Below are 23232 nucleotides of genomic sequence, written 5' to 3' on the forward strand. Positions count from 1 at the left end.
AATTATAAAGTCAGAAATTAGCACAATTACAACACATAAGACTGTGGTAAAGCTCTCGCGTTGTAGAGATGACCCTAGTCAGGAATAGAGCAAGGACATAACCAGTGTGATTTGAAATACTTTGAGACTAAGTGAGGATATTAGAGTAAGGTTACAGAGTTGACAAACAAGGCATTCCAGCTGAGCTGTTGGATGTGAACTGATTTGAATTTATGCACTATTACCTCAGAAAAGTTCAAATAAATGAGTAACATAATGCTGCTCATCAGTTTTGAAAGGGAAAAGTACACTGTGCAAAAAGCAAACATTCAACACAACTCGTGACAAGGGAATACCTACACATCGAGCAGTCAGTGGCATTCCTTCCTTGTCCCTTTCATCTGGATCCAGCATTCCGAGCTTAATAGCCAGGTCCCTGTTAGGGTCTGCAATTATGGGGAAGGGCAGCTTCTCTGTAGGTTCATCGCCATTGTAAGCATTTATATCCTGTGGTGGGAGAGAGAAAAATGCATGAAATGACTCGCATAAGGGTCCATCTTTAATCACAAACGTTAAACAAGCATGCAGAAGCAGTTGTAGATTGCAGTTGTTGGGCAACTGCTTCTTCCATTAGCCACAGATTCCCAAAACACCACATTCCTTTTGGTGTGGTGCAGGGCGTAACATTTATGCTAGTGTTATAGAGTGATGCAATCTGCCAGACAAGTCATCGGTGATAAATGAAGAGCTGTATCAAACTACTACAGGACTCCTATATGCTCAGATCATACACCCGACCATCGGTCCCTTTCAAAATGGGTTTGGGGGGCTGCTGGACCCCTCATAACAGTATTTTAAGCAATTTCTACTTTATATTATTTTTAAATACAACTACTACTGCCCTATATCATCAAATTCTACTCGCAGAAAGCACCATGTTGCATTTAATCATCCCTGGAAGTTACCAAACAATAAAAAATGATCTCCCAACTCTTACAAAACGATAAATCCCACCCCACACACCTCACAAATGAACCAGTCACATTTTAGACATGATGTTTGAAGTGCATGCACAAAAAAGTAATATACTGCTTTCCGCATGACACACTGGGCTTTAGTGTTGAGTCATGCATATTTACACTTTCTAGTCAGTGTTACCACTAGCAGATCATTTCTCTAGTAACTGTTCAAGTTTCTGAACTGCTGTAAAGTTCCAGCAATTACATACTGCCAGATACCGATAACTCCATCACACCATTCTAGGGTGTGCACACTTAGGCTAGACCCAGTGTGATTGTCTGTTGCACCCAGCACCAGACACTGCAGGCCAACTACACTAAACTCAAATGTCGCCCTCATTTGTCCCAGAGCAAACAAGAATAAGTCTTGAGACAGGCATTAACCTAAAACTATCAATTCTTAAATGGCATGCTACCTTAACCCTCCGAAAAGAATAAAACTAATTTTTATGCATAACTGGTACATGGTAAAGGAAAACTAAACACATTCTGCTGCTTTAACTGGTACAGGGCGCAGGAAAACTACATTCTGTTGCTTTATTATCAATGCTGTAACCAGCACATAATATTTGAAAAAATAATATGCATCTGTTTTACAGCCTTAAGAGCAGTCAATCGCCTGCCTTGGCTCAAAGTTTAGTCTAACCCAATCCTTAACGTGTCTCAAAAACATTGCACGTTTCCAGTAAATGCTAGCCACCAAAACTGACAGCATGAATCTTTGACACTAACATGGCATAATTACCACTATGGAGAAAGCTTCAGACATGCCTTCAGCTCAGCTAGTTTTAAACAAATAAGCCTGCTGGGCACAAACACCACAAGACTGACAGGAGCATTAAGTCAAGCCAAAATTGCAGTGAGAAACTGGAAATCAGCAGCTGGTGCGGAGGATTAACTAAGCTTCCTGTGGCACAGGGTCCAATTTAGTCAGCCATCATTTGCCAACAAGTCACTTAGCGCCCACAAGCTGCTCCTGAAATGAGAGGGTCCAGTGGGTCGCTCCTGAAATGAGAGGGTCCAGTGGGTCTAACCTGAAGTCCAAACTGACTTCCAGGAGTTCTCTGCTCAATGCCATAAGCATAACTCTTCCCAGTCACATATCAAGGCAATGAACCGCATATAAGACGAAGGGACACCTTAGTAACAGTATACTTCAGGTCTTTTAACACCAAAATTTGTTGCATGCCCGATGACCACAGCCTCTTCCAAGCAACTCCAAGAGCACATTACCAGTTTGGGCTAAATTATAAGATAATACCTTAGAGGTACAACTGTAGAGGGGATAAAATTAGCATTTATATCACGTTATTGAAATTTTACTACATCGAAATAAATAAAGGTTGAACTTTATTGATCGTAGCAAAATATCGAATAACGTAAAAAAAAAATCAATTTAATTAACTAGCGTAGGCAGGGGGGCAAGCCCCCCACACCCCCCAACTTAAATATGCCAACTCAGAGACTGCACTACATTGAGGTAAACTGAAATCTCCCCCTTACAGAGATTACCGTTTACTTGAGCGATGTTCTGAACTTTCGACATTGTCGTGCTGACAATATCGTACAAGATATTGTCAGCTTACGACAAAGTGAACTAGACCCTAAAATTAGGATCTCTGCTGCAGTAGCCCTTACAACTGTGCCTTCTGCCACAGTTAAGGATCAGCATCCTTCCCCCTTTAAGTCAAGTGGGCATCAATCCTTTAGGTAGGTTATCAAAGTTGATGTCAACCTGTAGTATTTTATGTCTTTCTTGGACAGGCAATGACCTAATCATCTTGTGCCCAAGCAGAGCAGTGTGCACTCCTATGTACCAGGCAAACAGGGATCCCCATGGCTATACAGAGCTTGGCAAGCCAGACACCTTGAGAGGGGGAAGAGGAAATAACTGCATATGGATGGGTACCCCATCTCAGCCTAACTTAAGTTGCCCACAAAGGTAGTGGTGGAGAGAAATATAGTGATCTACTCCAACATTACACAAATGTTTGCCCTACCTTTCAGAGAGATCACTGCTGCAGACGTTTTTACAGTTGGGACTTTTCCCCAAAGCTAGAGAGATTTTGACAAAGTTGGGCTGCAACAGTACTTGCACAATAGCAGACATGTACATAAAGTTCTAGCCCTGCAGGCAAAATGCAGTTAGCATTTGGAAAAGGTGCAGATGGCTGACCAAGCAACTGCCACAAGACGCGAGTATGCATAAACCAACCTCCAAGAAAGGTCACAGTAGCTGAAAGACCCCACAGTGATATAGGCTCTCATGGTCCCATCATGTAAGTAACAGAAAAACGCAATATACCAGCCACAGACAAAATACTTCTTAGTTGAAATCCAGTTTAGGTACGTGTCTTTTACACCAGTTTCCAAGCTGTTTTCTGTGCATTCTCCCTTTCTTTAGGGATTAGGAAAGAATACAGGCACCAAGCTGGCTAAGATGGTACAGTGAGAAGTCATTACTTCTGGCTCAAAAGGTTTGTTACAACAGATTCAGATTCCTTTCCTTAGGGAAGGCCAAGTAAGGCTCCGCATGTGTGCTTTAGTTCCAAGATCTTAGCTCAAGTGATAGCCAGTAAAGTTTTCCATTTTAAGAATTTCAAGGGGTACGAGGCAACCTGTTTTAAAAAGGGGCTTTGATCAACTTTTTTTCAAGGGCAAGTTCCTTGGAGGAACACCAGCTTTTGAGGAAGTGACTAAATCTACAGAGCAAGGGGTTCCTAGATGTATGCAATCTGAAATGGTTTGATATGTACCTTTAAAGATTCAGACCAGACAAACAGAAGTGTGGATATTGACTATTCTAAACTACCTAAAGGGAGAACCTCCATTTGGCCAATCAGGATTTCCTTCCAGCAAGCTTTCTAGCCTGATTTAATTGCTTCCTGAGCATAGTTAATCTTAAGATGGCTCATTTATTGGCCATTTCAGATGGATAGAGAGTCCCTTCTTGCCTTCACAAGAAACGACCAACTGACCAAGTTTTAAGAGATTTTGATCGGTCAAGGTAGCATCACAGCTGTCTGTGGACATAGGTATGAAGTATTCTCTCTCTCCCTCATTTGGGGTAGACAGAACAGACGGAGATGGATAGTTTGACTTAAAGTAAACTCAGATACAGTACAATTGTGTACACTTACCATAAATGTAGATTGCCTTCACTGTTGCAGTCATCACTGTAGGGTTCTTTCTACCGGCAGGCAGCCCTCGGTCGGCCAGAATCCCAAAGTCTGGGTCCGGCGTCGGCTGTTCAGTCATGCTCCCTGATGTCAGAGTGCCAGGAGTACAAAGCTGCCAGCCGATGCCATGTTCTCCAGATGTCAGGTGCCCAAAAGCAAAGGCTAATAGTAAAACAAAAATGTAACATACAAGCCCCATACCCTGTAGCAAATACACCTCAGAAGAAGGGTGAAGTAGGAAACCACACTAATGAAAGTATAAGAGGGGACAGGAGGGTGGGTAACCCAGACTGCAACAGTGAAGACTCGAACAGGTTCCACAGCCATGAGTGCTTGTAACTACGAGACTCTCCTGGCTGAAGTCAAAGCCAGTAGGATAGCAGTATTCCATGATAAATACTTATTATCAGATGTGGCAAGCAGGCTCAAAAGGAGGCAGAGTGAGTTTTTCCAGAACATAGTTGAGGTCCCAGGCAGGTATGGGTGGTGTCCTAGGGGGCCTTAAATTCTTTGCTCCTCTGAGATATTGTTTCAGAAGTGGATGCAAAAAGATTGGATGATCTGTATTGTAATGTGCAGAGATAGCTGAGGCATGTATTTTTATGGAGAAGGATAAACCCTTATGTAGCATGTCTGTCAGGTAAAGTAAAATCAGTGGGATATTAGGAATGAGAGGATCCAAATCCTGAGCATGCATCCAGGTGCAAAATCTCTTCCATTTACCTGCATAAGATTTTCTAGTGCTAGGCCATCTGGCTTCTAAGATGACATCCATGACCTGTTTGGAAAGGGTAGGATTAATCCTAGACCCTGAATACGTCAGGCTGAGAGTTTTGATATGAGAGTGCAGAACCTGGCCCTGGTGTTGGGACAAAAGATGTGGAATCTGAGGTAGAATCCAAGGAGGCTCCTGGGATAGATTCATCAGTGTTGAGTACCATAATTGACTAGGCCAATTTGGGGCCAGTAAAATCATCTTGGGCTTATCCTGCTTGATCTTTAATAGCACCCATGGAAGAAGAGGTAGAGGAGGAAAGACATACCCAGAGAGGTTCCTCCAACTGAATGAGAGGGCATCCACTTTCCATGCTAGTTTGTGAAATGTCTGGTGGTTGAGGGGGGGATGCAAATAGATCTATGTCCTGGCAGTCCCAGGCTTCTGTAATCTTGAATATTTGGGTGTCTAGCATCCACTCGTGTGGGTCTGACAGGTTTCTGCTCAGGCTGTCTGCCAGAATATTTTGTTTCCCTGGCAGGAACTAAGCTTGTAGATCCACTTTGCAAGCTAGAGCTGTATTCCATAGAGTCAGGGCTAGACTGCAAAGGGGGTAGGAGTGTGACCCCCCCTTGCTTGTTTATGTACCACATAACTGTGGTGTTGTCTGTCTGTATCAGTAGTTGTCCTGGCTGTAGAAGATCCTGAAAGTCAAGAGGGCATTCTGTACAGCCAACATCTCTTAAACTGATATGTAGGTGCTTCTGATCCTCTGTCCAAAAACCTTGCAGGCCTTTCCCCTGCAAGTGGGCTCCCCATGCGTAATCAGAGGCGTCCGTGGTTAACACTTGGCTGGAGGCAGACTGAAGGCTTTCCCTTTGTTGTGAAGACATGCCATGGTCCACCAATGGAATTCCTTTTGTAGGCAAGGCAAGACACCAATCTGTGTCTAGACTGTGGCAATGCTGGGACCATACACTTTTAGGTACCACTGTATTTTTCTCATATGTAGTCTTGCATATGGTATGAGAAGGATGCAGGAGGCCATGTAACCCAAAGCCTGCAGGAATTTCCTTGCAGTTAGCAGAGACATTAACGCCAAGGTTTAAGTTGAAGCCAGCTGTAGTTTTTTGGATGTCAGGAATGCCATCTGGGTTGTTGTGTTTAGAAGAGTTCCCAGAAAAGTTATCTGTTGTGTGGGTGTCAAATGTGACTTTATATTCAGTGAATCCCAGGTACTCTAGTAGATTTTGAACAAATTCCAGGTGCTGGAGTAGGACATCCTTGCTGTCTGCTTGAATAAGGCAGTCGTCCAGATAAGGGTAAATTTGAATTCCCTTCAGTCTGCAATAAGCTAGTACTGGTGCCAGGCACTTGAAGACCCTGGGCGCAGTAGACAAGCCAAAGGGCAGTGCAGAGAATTGGTAATGTTTCGAGCCGGCCTTGAACCTGAGGTATTTTCTGCACTCCTGTTTGATAGGGATGTGTAGGTAAGCCTCCTTTAAATCCAATGTCACCATCCATGCATTTTTGCTAAACATTGGCAGGAGCTGCTGCAGAGTAAGCATCTTGAACTTTGGTATCTCCAGGAAAGTATTTAAGACTGACAGATCCAGGATGAGTCTCCATGAATTTTGTTTTCTGGGAACTAGAAAGAGCCTTGAGTAAAAGCCTTGCCCCGTCTCCGATTGTGGAACCAGTTCTATGGCCCTCATAGCCATGAGGGATCCCACCTGGTTTAATGCCTCTGCCCATTGGTGTTTTGGTAGGTCTGGCCATCCGTTTTGGTCTTGGCAAGGTATGAAGGTGGAATTTTAACCTCTTGAAACTACATCCAGAACCCACTTGTCTTAGGTTATGCAAGTCCAATTTTGTTGAAAAAGAGTGTTTTCCTCCTAGAGGGGCTTCCAGGAGAGAGGTTCCTGGAGCCATGCAGGGGGAGTCATTGAGCCTGTTTTCTATATGATTGAGGTCTGTCCTCTCCACCCCTGGGGGTGGAAGCACCCCACTGTCTAGGTCTGTAAGAGGTCTGTGCTTGGGCCCTCCCTCTGGAGCGCCTATATCTACCCTCTTGAGTCCTGTCCGAGCTGGGAAAGGACCAATTTTTAGTTGGCCAATTTCTGCTAAATCTTGGGGGCTGAACTTGTCAGAAATCCTTAACCGTTTGCATGGATTTTGCAATATCCTCCATTTTCTTTATCACCTCTTCAGCCTTAGCCCCAAACAAAACATTATGCTGAACAGGAGCATCCAGAAACTTTGCTTTCACTTGATCAGGCAAGTTTTGTTCCTTTAACCAAGCATGCCTTCTAATGACTGTGCCAGTGGCAGCCGCCCTGCATGAAGCCTCCAAGGCATCAAAACCACAGTGTAAGCCATGCTTCCCCACTTGTTCAGTAGCATGCATCAAATCATGTAATTCCTTATCTGCACATGCAGAAATGGTACCTAGCTTTTGTTTCATAACAGACAGCAGAAATTGCTGATATTTTAGCATATGAAATTGACAATTTAAAGCCCTAATGGATAAAGTAGCAGAAGTGTACACTTTTTTGCCCCATCTCTCCAAAGCTCTAGAATCCTTATCTGACGGAATAGGGTTTTTAGCAGAGGCGGCCTTAACACCCTTAGGACCCTGAGAAATGGTTTCTGGATCAGCAGCAGGATTTTTGTAAAGAAACTGGTGGGAGTCAGGGACCCTGTAATATCTGTCAGGCTTAGCAGGGGCTGGAGGAAAGGAGTCAGGAGTTAAATTAGCCTCAGAAAAGACATCATCCACAATATCAAAAATAGGAGGAATAGCCAGGGGTCTGTGTTGGGGAAGAAGGAAATCCCTAAGCCTTCTCTTCGATTCAGAGTACTCCTGTCCTTCCCAGTGAAAATGTTCCCTCATGTCATGTAAAGTTTCCCCAAAAGAAAAATCCTCAGGGGGAGAAGCTGATGGAATGGATTCCTCAGCATCAGAATCCTCATAAGGGAAAGTATATTCCTGTTCAGAGGAAGACACTAATAGATGCCTGATCAGAGGATTCATAACCCAATTCTTGCCTTGGCCTTTTGTCTGGAGGGGAATGTAAACCCCTAATCATGGTTAGCAAGTCCTCCACCATTTTAAGCAGCGGTTTCTGAGATTTGAGTCCCGGATCAGAAGAGGCCTGGGCTGGAGTCTTTGATTTAGGAGTCTTCGCCTTTGTCTTTGGCTTTGCCTTTATCAGAAGCTGTGTAGGCCTGAAAACCCCCTCGGAAGCCGGTACCTGCACAGCGGCTCCGGACCCATCCGAGGGAGCATTGTTCGAAGGTCCTGCAGCTGGAGTACTCAAAGGCCTAGCTGGCTCCTCGTGGAAGTCAGTTTCGGTAATCTGTTCTGAAATGGCAGATGACAGGGGCTGCGAAAGAGCCTCACTGACAACGGCCGAACCTGTAGCTGGCTCTGCTTGTAAACAGTAGTCTGATTTGGACCTCTGAGGCCTGTCCTTATCCTAGCGTCGTTTTTGAACTCCGGCAGTCGGAAGTGTGTCACGACATATTATAATTAAATTGCCTGCCAAAGTAGTGAAAAGCAAAATCGTACCTCCGCTTAATAGTACATTGGTTAAATCTAGCACAAAACTGACAACTAGCTACGTTGTGGTCAGGGCCTAAACAAGGAATACAGTAAGAGTGGAAATCCTTATGAGGCATTTGCTTCCCACAAGAAATACAATTAACTTTCTGACATCGGACTGGAGCAAGAAAAAAGTTTCCCCAACGGGGTACTTAGCTTTGAGAAGTCAGTCTTCGGAATGAAGCACGAAAAAATATCAGGAGTCAGCCGACCGGCACTTGCGAACTGCTTCCACCACACGGCAAGAAAGACTGGAGAACATGGCGTCGGCTGGCAGCTTTGTACTCCTGGCGTTCTGACGTCAGGGAGCATGACTGAACAGCCGATGCCGGACCCAGACTTTGGGATTCTGGCCGACCGAGGGCTGCCTGCCGGCAGGAAGAACCCTACAGTGAGGACTGCAACAGTGAAACACTATGAACATCACCTGCAGTGTCTGGGCTGGGATGTATTAGGGCCCCCTATTTAGGGGGCCATTTGAAAAGGCAACACAATGCTCCACCCCAGACAACTACATGCTACAAGGGTGCTATTACAGCATCCCTGGTCCCTTCCTTCCCTGCTTTGTCTCACCCTAGGGAAAGGAGATGGATCACAGGGAACACAAGGCCTTTAAAGAACATGGACACTATCCAAACTGAGTGGAGCTCTGAAGTCTGTTGCTCAGGGCAAGAAAATGTGTCTGTATCGCTGGGAAACCACACCAACCATATGAAGATGGACATTCTTGTGTAGCATTCATTCATTCATTCTAGACCTGCCGTTTAGGATTCACACAAGACAGGATATGGATTGCTCTTAATCATCTGTCCTTGAGGTGCTCCTATGACAGTCTTCCAGGCATAGCCATGGTGTACAACCTACCGCTCATCCCCCCCAAACTGCTAATATGTAGTATTAGTGTTGCAAACACCTGCAAGTCTAATTTCCCAGATGAACTCTGAAATGACAGCACTAATACAGGTACACAGCTTACACATTTACAAGTCTAGCTTGAGCTACATTTTAACCCCCTTGTACTTAAAGATCTTAAGAGTGTGCCCGCAAAATAGATCTAAAGAATCCAGGGTTCGTGTAAAACTGTGGGTCTCTTGTTTGAAGGCCATCCTTTGTTAAAAATGACCCGACTGAGCTGCTACTTTAGTTCACTGGAGTTAGATAGCAGAGGATCATCTTCAGATGGTGACTGTTGTATCCAGGTACTTTGGTATGACTGGAGTTCTCATATGCAATCTGGCTAGCGGAACATCACAACTGCCAAATACACAAGTTGGTGCCTTCAAGCATTAATCCTTTGGATTACTGAAAGATTCCACCTCGTCTACACATGAAGGTATGCCCTCTGGTTGCTGGAATCCATTAAATGAGCCACAGATCCCACCTTCTTGGGAGGAGCGAATCCTGACCAGAGAATGTTGACGTAAAAAAGTACAGCTGTGGATGTTGAACTTACAGCAACAGTAGATGTTTGAACGAAAACTGCTGCAGTAGCTAAGCTATATAGGTTCATACTAGGCTATCTGCCCTAGGGCATTTATAAGCCTAGCCAGAATGTGTTTGGCTTTCGCCACCCATTTTAAATTTATTTTGCTATGCCCTTTTTCGAGGTCAGTATACTGTGCCTCTGTCTAACAGTGACACAGAAGTGATACCTGGGGTAAACCTACGATCTCCCATCCACTCATCAAGATTCCTCTTTAAGAGATGGCCTGTATACTGCATTGGATGCATCAGGGCACTTTCCATATGCCCAAGTCATTAGTTAGTTCAAGCTGAGATGAGTAAAGAGACAGGTGTTTGGGTTTTAACCCCATTTCATGCCAACAGAGAGGCTAAATCTTAATGCATTATTTTTTTTTTGTTTCTTACTATGAACAGATTGCTATGTCCACACCATGGCATTAAAACACAAGGGGTGGATGGAGTGGCTACTGCAGCAGCAATCAAACTATACCACATTTTTCATATTTATCATTGCTTCTAGGACTTCAGTCCAACCCCTTCCGAATAGTGATGGATAAAGTAGAGGTCCTGTTAATGTGTCTTGGCCCTGCCTGGTATAATTTTGTTGTGGTGGGAGCAACAAAAGGTAATGCATAACAACCACAAGTCCCTTCTTGCCTTCAGAAAAGAACGACCAACTGAAGATTTTGTTTAGTCAAGGTGGTATCAGAGCTGTCTGTGGACATCCAAGGTATTACTCCCTGTCACTCATTTTGGGGTAGAGGGAAGAACACAGGGATATGGATAGTCTGGCTTAAAGTAAACGCATACCATAAAACAATTACTTCAAGGAAACTGTGGAATTGAGAGAAGATTGACCCACCTTTATAACATGCAACTTAGATACTCTTCTTGCAAAGGTCAGAGCAACTAGTAACACTGTTATCCATGTTAACAAGTCAGCCAGATGAGCTGGCTCAAATGGAGCAAGTCACCCAGACAATCAGATGAAGTTTGTTTGGGGTCAGGATCCAAACACCTCTATTCTTGGGTGAGATCTACTCTGTGGAAGCTTGTAGTAATTGCCCCTGGTCAATTCCAAGAGAACCACTGCTGCCTGGGCCAGAAGGGAGTATGTTACTTTAGAGGATTCCTTCCGAATCTTCAGAAGTACCCTGGATAGCAGCAGAAAAGCATACAGGAACATTCCTGCCTGTAGATCAGTGTGTATATACCTTTAAGAAGCTATCAAAGAGCTTGCACAAGTGTATAAAATCCAGACCACGTGCGAGTCTGCCATTTTGTAGTAAGCTGTTGTGATGTAAGCATATATGTATGCAAGGTCGGTTTGTTCGTATTTTAGGATACTGCTATCCATCCCGATGTGTTTCTATGTATTAAAGCATCTAAATGAAAACGGCAGCCTTCGTGTGTTACAAACAAGCGACATGGTGTCAGAAGAGGCATACCTAGAATGGCATGGTTCTAAACAAGGAGTCAGAACTGCACGTACAAGTGACATGAAGTTGAAAATGGCCTGGGTAAAACGACTTAAGGTACTTGCTAGGAGCTGGAGGAATATACAGGAGTGGATCACTCTGTGCAAAGCTTCGCAAAACAGGTCAGAAATGAATTTCAGGTATTAAAACTTTATCAGCAGCATTTCTTTCCGCATATGAAACTAAGCATACAGAACATTCTAAATTTTCGCATAAGCTGATCTGTAAGACATTAATAAAAACACTATTATGGAAAGTGTCTGAATTGCATAAAAATAAAATAAGGGGGAAAAACAGCATTTTTGCAAAGCATATGTACTTGGTATTTAGCACAGATAAGAGTGATCAAAAGTGTGCAAGTGTTTACATGTTTGTGCAGTGTTGCAGTAAAGAGTTCGCAGAGTACAGCCATTACAGGGCATAATTCTGCAGAGTACAGTATTCTGAAGAGTATATTGTGCATTTGAATGTTATTACAAGCTCACAAAACAGTTTTGAGTGCACAACGGCCATATCCTCAGTGTGTTTGTGGGCATGGCAGATGGATTTCGAAAACCCTGGTGGACTTGCGTTTGACAGTAATACTGTTGAGAACTGGAGACTGAGCAAGAGTATGACATACAGGCTGCATTTTCTGATAAAGATGACCGTACAAAGACATTTATTCTACTTAATTTAGCTGGGTCAGAATTCATAGCAAGGGAACGGACATTTGTGTATGCACCTGTTATCTATACAGGAGAGGGGGAAACTAGTCGCTGTAAGGGCCGAGTGAAGGGAGGATCCTAAATGCTTAAAATGTGAATTCAGAGAAAATGTGCAACCCCCAGACAAATGTTACAATGGAAAGGCACTTATTTTATACAAGGGATCAAAAGCATGGTGAAACTTTTGCAGCATATAATTGTCCTGAGAAACAAAGCTAAAACGTGCAGATTTGGTGATTTAAGGGAGAAGCTGATAAAGGACAGACTTGTGCGTGGTACAAAAGATGCTGCGAGAAAGATTTTGCTTTGTGACAGTGAAGGCCGTGAGATTTGTCAGATAGATGAGCTCACAGAAAAGCACACAAATATGCTTACAAATGAGAGCAGCTCTAGAAGGCACAGTGATAAAGCTCATGGTGATAGCATGCAGCACATTAAAAGAAACTTGCCCAAGCACATGATGGCTGTAACCCCTGCAGTACTCACTGGTAAACTCTAGAACTTTCCAGCAAATTCCAGACTTCGCACAGTCACAGTGAAGCAAGAGAATCAGCCAGCAAACTCAAAGTACGGGCCCCAACCCAGTTTGTCGTAACTGTAGTGGTAATCATGAATCCAAACAGGAAATGTTTAGCTTTGGGTGAACCATGCCACAAAAATCAATAAGTTGAACTATTTCAAAAGATTTTGTAAATCAAAAGGCCCACGTTTTATTAAAAGGGAACATTTTAGGAAACTAGTTGGCAAGCCTACTCTGTTGGTGTCAGTACTTAAGTGTCAATGCAGTAGTTTCAAGGGCAAAGAATGAAGCATTTTGTACTTTTGGATAAATGGCAAACCCATAGAGCTCAAAGTTGATACAGGCTCCAAGTACAATGTTGTCAGCAGAAACACTTGCCAGATTATATAAAGGTAAAAAGCTTGTTTTGGCAAGGTGTGCAAAGTTTGTTGCTTATAGAGGTGAAGAAATTCAAACCAAAGGCTCAGTAGTGCTTTCATGTTACTCTGCTGGAAGAAGCGAATACTTATTTTCATGGTAAAGAGGCACATTCAGTCATTATTAGGGCTTTGAGACAAATGAAAGCAGTCCCATTTTCAAACAAGGACGTTCATCATGTTAGCTTAAAAGACCACTACTAAATTTTCCCCAGTACATTTTTCCTACCTATGCTGATCTTTTCAAAACAAAACTAGGCAAACTTCCAGTTTTGTACTCCATGAAGTTAGACCCAGAAGTCAGTCCAGTTATCAGGCCAGCATGTAAAGTTCTAAAAGCCACATAGGACAGGTTCAAAGCAGAGTTAAAATGGTGCAACAAGGTGCGATTTTCGACTCCCACTGAGTGGGTACCTTCCATGGTGGTAGCTCATAAGAACAGTAAGAGGACATCAGAATATGTACTGACCCATGAGATTTGAACAACGCATTAAAAGACGTCTTCCAATGTGCACAGTCAGTCAGTTTGATCCCAAATGCAACTATTTTTTCTGTCTTAGATGCAGAGTGCAGTCTGGCAAATTCAGCTTAAGAAACCATCATTGCTCCCTACGTTCAGTACTCAATCTGAATGGTACAGATGTTTTGAGAATGCCATTTGGGATATATTCTGCAAGTGAAGTCTTTCAATGAGCAATTTTTTTCTGGGTATCCTTGTGTTATTATAGTAGACTATATAATGGTAGGTCGTGATGAAACAGAACAGAAACATGGATATGAACATTGTGTTTGGTTTCCAATGTATATACTAATACATGTGTATATCGGATATGGTTTTCTATGAAGGGCAATCTTAAGAGGAAGGATGTAGATCAATGTGTGTGTGTTTATACTTTTAAGAAGCTATCAAAGGGCTTGCACAACTGTATAAATACTGAGCACGTGGAAGCCTGACTATCATTTTGTAGTAAGCAGTTGAGATACAAGCATGTATGCAAGGTCTGTTTGTTAACTAGTTCATATTTAAAGATGCTGCTATCCATCTTGATGCGTTTCTATGTATTAAAGCATCTAAACGAAAACCCAGCCTTCTTGTTATATACGTGTTAGAGACTAACGAAAGACACTGCCCAAGGAAGAGAGGAATCTGCCTTCCAGGCCTTTGTGCATGAAGTCCTGAAGCAGAATTTTGCCAGATTGTTGAGAGGAGGCAAAAAGGTGTACTTCATTCCAGAGTGTGAACAAATCTTGACGTACTGATCTAGTTTCCATTTGTGAGGGTCTACCTTTGTCCTACTCCACTTGTAGGCTACACAATTTTGCTTAGTCAGAATGCAGGAAGCCTGTATAGCAAAACTGCTGTAAAACTCCATCCCATGCTAACACGGGTAATCGGCATGGGGAGAGACCTGGTTCTTCCCTTATGCGCCATATCACTGTTCATTACTTGAAGTAGTAGTCCTGTGGACAAAAGGTGATTCATAGATGCTCTGCCTTACCAAAGCACTCAACTCTTATACTTGTGCCTGTGTCCCAAATACCTTGCACTTATACCCCCCCCTCCTCAAGCCAAGTCAGAGGCATCTGTGGGGGACGGGCTGCTTTGGAGCAGGAGAAACAGATTCAGGATATTTTGTGTTTAAAGTTATTTCTCTACTCGTATCCCAGAACTGGAATCTGGGAAGATAATGGGTGCTGGTGCTTCAGACCAGAGGGGCTTCAAATGAGAAAGACAATGGTGTCTTGAGTATTGCCAGAGGTCTCATGAGAATCACCGATGCCACGACACTAATTCGGATGTATTCTCATAATAGCCAAGGTCTTAATGGAAAAAATATATTCCAGAGGTTTTCCTGTGAAAGAAAAGCTCTTTTATTGAGGGGTCTAGCAGCCACCTCAACACAACCCTGTGTATAGTCAAAAAGACAAATGTTCTCTTGGAATCCCAGCTTTCCCAAGCGACTTCTCACCCAAGAGAAATTCCTGACGCAAAGAAAACTAATTTTCCCTACTCTTAATTCCTTTCTAACCCTTACTACAAGGCATACAAAATAAGCACACTGACAAACATAACATTTAATTATCTAGTAGATATCCATGACACAGGTGGGCTTTAAAACTGATTCTGAAAGAAATAACCTCAGTTCATAGGATAAGTGTGTACTAGGCTAATGGCCCTGGAGCTTTTACAAGCCCAGTCCACAGGATTACCCTGGCATCATGCCACCCAACCTTAGTTCCCAGTGCCTCTGTCTACTAGAGCCACTGGAGTGATCTCAGAGGTGAATTTTCCATTTTCCACCCACTAGTCAAGATTTCTCTTGAAGAGGACCAGTGAGGTGCTCTGACATGTATGGGAAAGTCTATTCCATAGCCTGAGCTGCCCCCTGGGTTATGAACCTGTCCCTCCAGCACGTTCTGTTGATTGTGGTAACAAGGTGGAGGTCTTTGGAGCGTGCGGTGGGATTGGATTTCTTTAAATGTAGCATTTCTAACAGAACTGGGTCGGACATGGCTTTGCAAGTCAAGCAGAGATTCCCTTTAAGTATGCAATATGAGACAGACAATAGCTGGAGTTTAGTCTGTCCATACAGGACAAGCGTTTAAGGCCTAGGATCCTCTGAGGTACTTTTGCGGCCTTCTCCAGTTGTTGCAAGTGTCTGAGGTACATGCCAAATGGGGCACTGTACTCTGTCTCCCCTCTGCTCTTAATTAGGCCAATGACCTCTTTCTTCCTGGATGCAAAAGCCTTAGTAAATGAGATGTGCCACATTAGGACTTTGACCAAAGTGGTGGACAAGAAAGTTTGCTGTCAAACTGTTCCCAGATCTATTAGAACACCTTCTGTGTTCAGTGGACTACCATAGATTTGGTAATCGAAGGGAACTGTTTTTTCCTCAAAGGGGATGATTTTTTGGCACTGAGCTTAAGGCCATGGTTCTGACACCAATCGTTCTCAGTGGGGCCTTTCTGTAGGATGTCACCACTTAGGGAGTTAATGGTTCCCAACTTGCAATTGGTCGGTGAACTTTGTCAGGCACAGCCCCTTTTGTGTTGGCCTGGACTGAGTAGATACTAAACAGGAGAGGACCCAGGACCGATCCCTGTAGGACTCCACTCATGACTGGTTGGCAGTACGAGTCAGCTACTTTCACAATGGGTTCTGTGAGCCAGTTTGTAACCCACCTAGTGATATAGGGGTTGATGCCTAGCTTAGGGAGATTTTCTATGATTCCCGAGTGGGGAATGGTATCAAAGGCCTTGGCCAAATCAAGTTCGGCTGTATGAACCACCTTGCCTTCATCCACAGCTCTGATGACTTGACTCAAAGAAGTCAACCAAGTTGAGCAGGCATGATCTACCCTTCACCAAACCAAACTGTGTGGGATCCAGAGTTTGCAGATTCCCTACATTCTTGTTTATTAGGTCCATGATGAGTTCCATAGCTTTGCATATCAGACTTGCCAGGCTAATGGGGAGATGGGTCCCAGGGTCTGTAGTTGCTCCTCCTTTCTGGAAAGGGATGACTGTAGCAGTGCGCCATTCGGTAGGGATAAAGCCTGGGGTGAGGCTGCGACTGAACAGGGCACACAGGTGAGGTGCCAATTGACTAGTTCATGTAGAATACAGCCAGGGATATTGTCAGGTCCTGTAGAAGCTGTATTCTTGGCCTTGGACAGTGCTGTTTTAACCTGTGCAGCAGTAATATTGGGTGCCTGGCAATTTATTGGTATTGTGATTGGTCCGTTGGGGGGTAAAGTTGGCAATGAATCTGTGGTACCGTTGTGCAGTAGCCCAGAGGAAATGTGGATATTGCCGTGGAGATTCTTTACATAACTACAGAAAGCCTTGTGTTGTCTTCTATCTGCTGCAATTCTGTTTTCATAGCTAGCTTTAGAGGATTTTGGCTGATGAGGGAGGTTTTCCAGTCTTATTCCACATCAGTTTCCTCCTCCTGGTGTAGAGTTTATGGCATTAGGTATGGTGAGATCCATGCATTTGTGTAAGTGTTTGTACAGTGCATTGGTGCACGATTCGGCAGTCATGCAACTATTCTCCATTTGCATGGGTGTTGTGAAGTTAGCCAGCTCTGCTTTTAGGAGCCCAAAGTTAGCTTTGGAGATGTTTTTCATGGTGGTTACCTTTGTGGGCGGGAGGGGTGTGATTTCCAAGATTAGTTTGTGGTCGGATCTAACCAGGGAGGAGTTGACTACTGGTCTAGAGAAACGGTCGCCCATGTTAGTAATGACCAGGTCAAGGATATTGCTACCTCTAGTGGGGATAAGAACGAGCTGGGTCCAGGGCACTGGAATTAATGAATTTCAGGAAACGTTGGACAAGTGTATTGGTAATTCTCCCACTTAATGGAGTGGTAGTTGAAGTTGCCCAGTATGAGTGTTAGGTTGGACCCTAATGTTCTCCAGGGTGCTTACAAACATGGAGTGAGTCTTAGGACATGGTAGGAGACCTATAACAGGCTACGACACAAATCACTGTCTTACCCAATGTTAGCCACACCTGAAGTATCTGTCATGCATTATGTTGGGCTACCAGTCTGTAGGTGTGCGCATCCGTTATGAATATGGAAACACCACTGCCTTTGGAGCTTCGGTCCAAGTTCTGGGGCCAAAAGGTGTGGAATGAGTTATAGCCTGGTAGTGCAGGGGTGCTTTCGGCTGCTTTTAACTAGGTCTCTGTTGTAGCACAAATGTCGATGTTCTCCATTTCAAGGAATACTTCGAGCAGTGCATTTTGAGATCTAGACTTCTAGCGTTGAGCAGCATGACCCTCAGATTGCATTTGTTTGCTGTTACGGTGGTAATTTGGTCTTTGGAACACCACCTAAAAAAGGTGGCAAGAGCCTTGGCCAGTATCTGGAGGTCCAGGGGTGACTGATGCAGGCCATCTCTGGCAAAGTATAGAGGTCTGTGAGTCATGTCATCTCAGACAGACAGATACTGGATCCCCAAAGAGTGACCACAAACTTAGCCAACTGCTGAAATCATTCATTTTCTGCTTGTACAGTGTTTCATTCTGGGTGATGATAGGATGCAGCTCAGGGATAGGGTCATACCCACCTGGGCTACATAAACTGAGGGGTCCTCCACTCCATGTCTCTTCATGTAGTCCAGGGAGGTGCATCTCAAGTCATTCACACCCACATGTACAATGACAGTCATATTTCTACCCATTGTTGAAGGACTAGAGTGCGTGAGTTGTGGCAGATCTTTCTCCTTATCGAACCTAGTGAGTGGACATCAGTATGCCTCACTATCAAGTCACCTACGACTAGTGTGCTGGGCATGCTGTTTTGCCTTAGGGGCTTTGGTGGAGTGGCACACTGTTTAGGAGAGTTGTGTATCTCACGATTAGTGCTGTGGTGGTAGAGTGCATTTCTGCCTTGGAGGTTTCTGCTGTTTGGGTAGATTTTTATTGAGAGCTGCCATGAAGGTGGGTGTGTGGTTTGTGTTATGTGAAGGCAGTACTAGTGTGTGTTCTATCCAATGTGTTCTATAGAAAGCTAGCTCAAGGCAAACTCCCTAACCCTTGATGCACTGTCCTCAGATCTTGTTTGCTGCCCAAATATACCACATGCCATTCTTAATCTCCTAAGATAAGGAAACAATAGAAGACAGACCATGACAAATCATAATTCTCGGTCCTTAAGAAAGCCTGGCAGGGGTAGGCAGGTGGACGCAACAATGAAGGTGAGATGAACTCGCATGGAACGTTATGGTGAGTACATAAGTTCCCTCTCTCCTTTTTCTCTTGCTGATGGGTAGTGTCCCAAACACCATCTTTCTTGGGTGGCTCACAGGAGCATATTCCTCTGGACAGTGGAACCAAAAGAAGCCCTGTCCCTGGAGGCCCTATAGACATTATGAGTGATAAAGGTATGAGGTATGTGGCTGCTGCACAAATAGTATCTAATGGTAACCTGGCAGTAAAGGTTGAAGTGGAAACTGCTCTAGTTGAATGGGCTTTTATTTTGTGTTGTAGTGGTGCATTCACTGATGAAGTAATGGAGATGCAATCCAATAGCCATTTCAGAGTGGCTTTTGCAACAGGGCCACCTTTTCTGGACTCAGTTCTATCGTTTGGTTAAGATTCGCTTCACAATAAACTTTAGGCAAGATAGAATGATGGACTTGTGCTTTCCCTAATCAGTATGAAAAATCAAATAAAGGAGGTTTAATAGACGAGGCTTGCAATTCTGAAACTCGTGATGGCTACTAAGAAAATGTTTTTTTCAAGGTAAATACTTCAATTCATATGAAGGTGGTTCAAACTGTGGAAGAAAGATGTGTGAAAGCATAAAATTCAAATTCCAAGGTGTATAAGGGGATTTATCAGGTGGTCTCGGGTGTATGGTCCCCTTAAAAAAAGCTTTGAATAGTTTGTGACATTACATTAGATCCCTCACTGCCAAGGTGAACATTACAGATCGCCGCAAACTGAACACAAATGGTGGCTGCAGCAGCTCCTTTGTTCAAAAAAACTTCCAGGATAGAGGAAATTGGGACTAGGTAAGGGTCGATATTCTGAGAAGCTCGTATAGAAAATTTCTTCCATTTGCTGAGGTACAATTTTCTAGTAGACGATTTATAAGATATTAAAATAAGTTGTGTTTCAGTTGAGAGGTTACAGAAAGTACAGTTTTGTACCTACCATAAATGTAGATGTCCGATAGGAATGCATCTGCAGTCCTAACAAATGGGTTGTCCTGTCGTCAAGCAGCCCTTCGGTCGGCCGGATTCCAAAGTCTGGGTCTGGCTTCGGCTGGTGTCGCACTTCACCCGACGTCATAGCTGCAGTTCTTCGGGTATAAAGGCATCAGCCGACGCCATTTTCCTCAGTGTTTCTTGCCCCAGATGCCAGGTGCCCTCTTGGATGGTTAAATTTGGATAAATGCCAATGTTTCCAAATAATGGAGAGCAAACACATAAAATAAGCATGAATGTACATATATACAAACAAATACACCATAATAGATCCCCCCCAAGCTAGCTGAAGGATGGCAAATACCCTAGGAGTACCACAGAGGGGAAGGCGGGTGGGTAATCCTGACTGCAGATGCATTCCTATCGGACATCTACATTTATGGTAGGTACAAAACTGTACTATGTCCTTCAAGGATGCATCTGCAGTCCTAACAAATGGGTAGAATACCATAGCCAAACTAGGGGAGGAGGAATAAGAGAGATTATGGTGCAGTTAGGATCCCTTGCAAAACAGCAGAGGCAAAACCTGCTCGGGATCTAGAGTATAAAGGTAAATTATAATGCTTGGCAAATGTATGCACGGAGGTCCAAGTAGCAGCCTCTATAATGTCCTTGGTAGCCACTCCTCGTAAGAAAGCTGTAGTAGTGGCTGTAGCCCTTGTGGAGTGAGGCCTGATGTTCTCTGGAGTTTTCTTTCCGTGGAAGGAGTAACAAAATCTAATGCAATTTCCTATCCATTTGGAGATTGTCTGTTTTGAAATTGCTTTTCCTTCCCTTCCTGTTGCATATGCTACCAGAAGCTGGTCAGTTTTTCTATAGCACTTGGTCCTGTCCAGGTAGTAGCGTAATTGTCAATGCACATCCAATGTATGTAACAGTCTCTCCCCTGTTCTGTGGGTTGGGGAAGAATGTAGGTAGGTGGATAGCCTGGTTTAAAGACACTCTGGATACCACCTTAGACATAAATGTAGGATTTGTTCATGGACACTCTTGTCTTGATGGAAGATCAGGAAGGGTTGCACTGCCATTAATGCCTGTAGTTCAGAAACCCTTCTTGCTGAGGCGATTGCCAGCAGGAAAGCAGTCTTCCAGGATAAGTATTGTAATTCTGCTGTTGCTGCTGGTTCGAAAGGAGGAAGTGTCAATTTTTCTAGCACAAAATTCAAGTCCAATGCTGGCAATGGTGGTTTCCTAGGAAGTTTTACATTTTTAATTCCTCTCAGAAACTGCCTGAGCAGAGGATGTGAGAAAACAGGGGGATCCAAGCTGTATTCTGCCGAAATAGCTGATGCGTGTATCTTGATGGAAGAATAGGACAGGCCTGTATGGAAGAGCTCTGCCAAGTACTCCAGGATGTTGGCCATGTTTACCAGTGACACTTTGCAGTACTCCAAATGAGATATCTTTTCCATTTTGCTGCATAATTCTTTCTTGTTGAAGGTCTGCGAGCCTCAAGGATAATGTCTTTAACCCTTTGGGATAAATTTGGGTTAGTTGCTCTTATGTAATGTTCCCGGCAGTCCGCTGCAGAGTTTTCAGGTTTGGATGCAGGATGTTGTAGCTGTTCTGTGTTAACAGCAGTGGGATCAGGGGTAGTGTCCACATTTGTTCCCGAGACATGCTCCTCAGTAATGGGTACCAATGTTGTCTTGGCCAGTCTGGAGCTATCAGAATGATCCTTGGACGTTCCTCTTTGATCTTCAATAGCACCTTGTGCATCAAAGGAAGTGGTGGGAATGCATATGCTGCCAGGTTTTTCCAACTGAAAGATAGGGAGTCCACCTTCCAAGCAAGTGGGTGGTATGTCCTTGTGCAAAATTTCTTGAGCTGGTGATTGAGTGGGGATGCAAATAAGTCTATTTGTGGTAGTCCCCATTTTCTTGTGATGGCTTTGAAGATGTCCGGGTGTAGCATCCATTCGTGGGCATCCGTGGTAGTTCTGCTTAATATGTCTGCTAGAATGTTTTCTTTTCCCGGTACAAAAATTGCTTGTAACTGAATGTTGTAGCTCAGAGCCACATTCCATAGGTCCAGTGCCATCCGGCATAGAGGGTATGAATGTGTGCCTCCCTGTTTGTTGATGTACCACATAACTGTGGTGTTCTCTTTCCTTATCAACTGCCCTTCTTGGAGGAATGGTCTGAATGACTGGATTGCCAATTTTACTGCCAGCATTTCCTTTAGATTTATGTGCAGGTGCAGCTGATCTTAGTCCATAGGCCTTGTATGCACTTGTCGAGCATGTGGGCCCCCCAACCGAGGTCTGAGGCGTCGGTTGTGATGGTTTGGCTTGGTTGAATGCTGCAGAAGGGCAAACCTGTGTTTGATTGACAGGCCTGAGCCCACCATAGGAACTCTTGCTTCAGGCATGGTATTCGTGGAATTTTGGTTTCCAGGCTGTGTCTGTGTTGAGACCATAAATTCTTCAGGTACCACTGTAGCTTTCTCATATGCAGTCTGGCATGAGGGACCAGAATTATGCAGGATGCCATGAAGCCCAGGGCTTGCAGTACTTTTCTTGCTGTTAGTGGTTCTGCTTTGTTAATGCCAAGAAGTAGAGAGGAAGTTGTTCTTGTTTTTCTACAGTTAGGAATGCCATCTGCTTTGATGTGTCCAGCTCTGCACCTAAAAAGGTTATTCTTTGGGATGGTATCAGCCTTGACTTTTTTATATTGACTGTATATCCCAGGGCTTGCAGCAAGTAAATGACTCTTTGTAAGTCTTCTGTTAGCTTGTTTTTGTTGTCCGCTTGTATCAGGCAGTCGTCCAGGTATGGATAAATTTGGATTCCCTGAAGTCTGCAATGAGCGATTACTGATGCCAGGCATTTCTTGAACACTCTGGGCGCAGTAGATAAGCCAAAGGGCAATGCTGAGAATTGATAATGCTCTGATCCTGCAAGAAATCTGAGGTATCTTCTGCAATGTGGTCGTATGGGGACGTGCAGGTATGCCTCCTTGAGATCTAGAGTTACCAGCCAAGACTCCTTGCCCAGCATGGGAAGAAGCTGCTGTAGGGTCAGCATTTTGAATTTTGGAACAATGAGGAATGTGTTTAAAGCGGATAGGTCGAGAATAGGCCTCCATTTTTTCTCTTTTCTTGGTACCAGAAAGAGTCTGGAGTAAAATCCCTTTCCTTGTTCCATAGATGGTACCTTTTCCACAGCTCTCATTCTTACTAATTGAGCTATTTGTTTTAGAGCTTCTGTCTTGATTTGGTGGTAGGTTTGGCATTCCTCTTTTTCCTGGTAGAGTATGGAAATGAAACCTGTAACCTTGGTCTATAGTTTGCAAAATCCACTTGTCCCTTGTGATGTAGTGCCAGTTTTTTGAAAATAAGGCTAGCTTTCCGCCTAAGGGTGCTGCTATCTGTTCCCTGGTAGGCGGTGCCAGAGCCAAGTCACTGTGATTGTCCTGTTGCAGTGGTAGT

At 43.9% G+C, this 23232-nt stretch overlaps 1 protein-coding gene across 1 annotated transcript in view; it reads right to left on the reverse strand.

The window, feature by feature from the left end:
- The window catches only part of PRDX6 (peroxiredoxin 6), a 228330-nt gene that overhangs the window by 51851 nt on the left and 153247 nt on the right, over positions 1–23232 (reverse strand). The window contains exon 3 of the mRNA XM_044085221.1: positions 340–486. Within this exon, the coding sequence (XP_043941156.1) occupies positions 340–486 (147 nt within the window). The remainder of the gene's footprint in view (positions 1–339; positions 487–23232) is intronic.

The sequence above is a fragment of the Protopterus annectens genome, chromosome 10.part0 (assembly GCF_019279795.1).
Source record: "Protopterus annectens isolate FY-2018-M chromosome 10.part0, PAN1.0, whole genome shotgun sequence".
Lineage (NCBI taxonomy): Eukaryota > Metazoa > Chordata > Ceratodontiformes > Protopteridae > Protopterus > Protopterus annectens.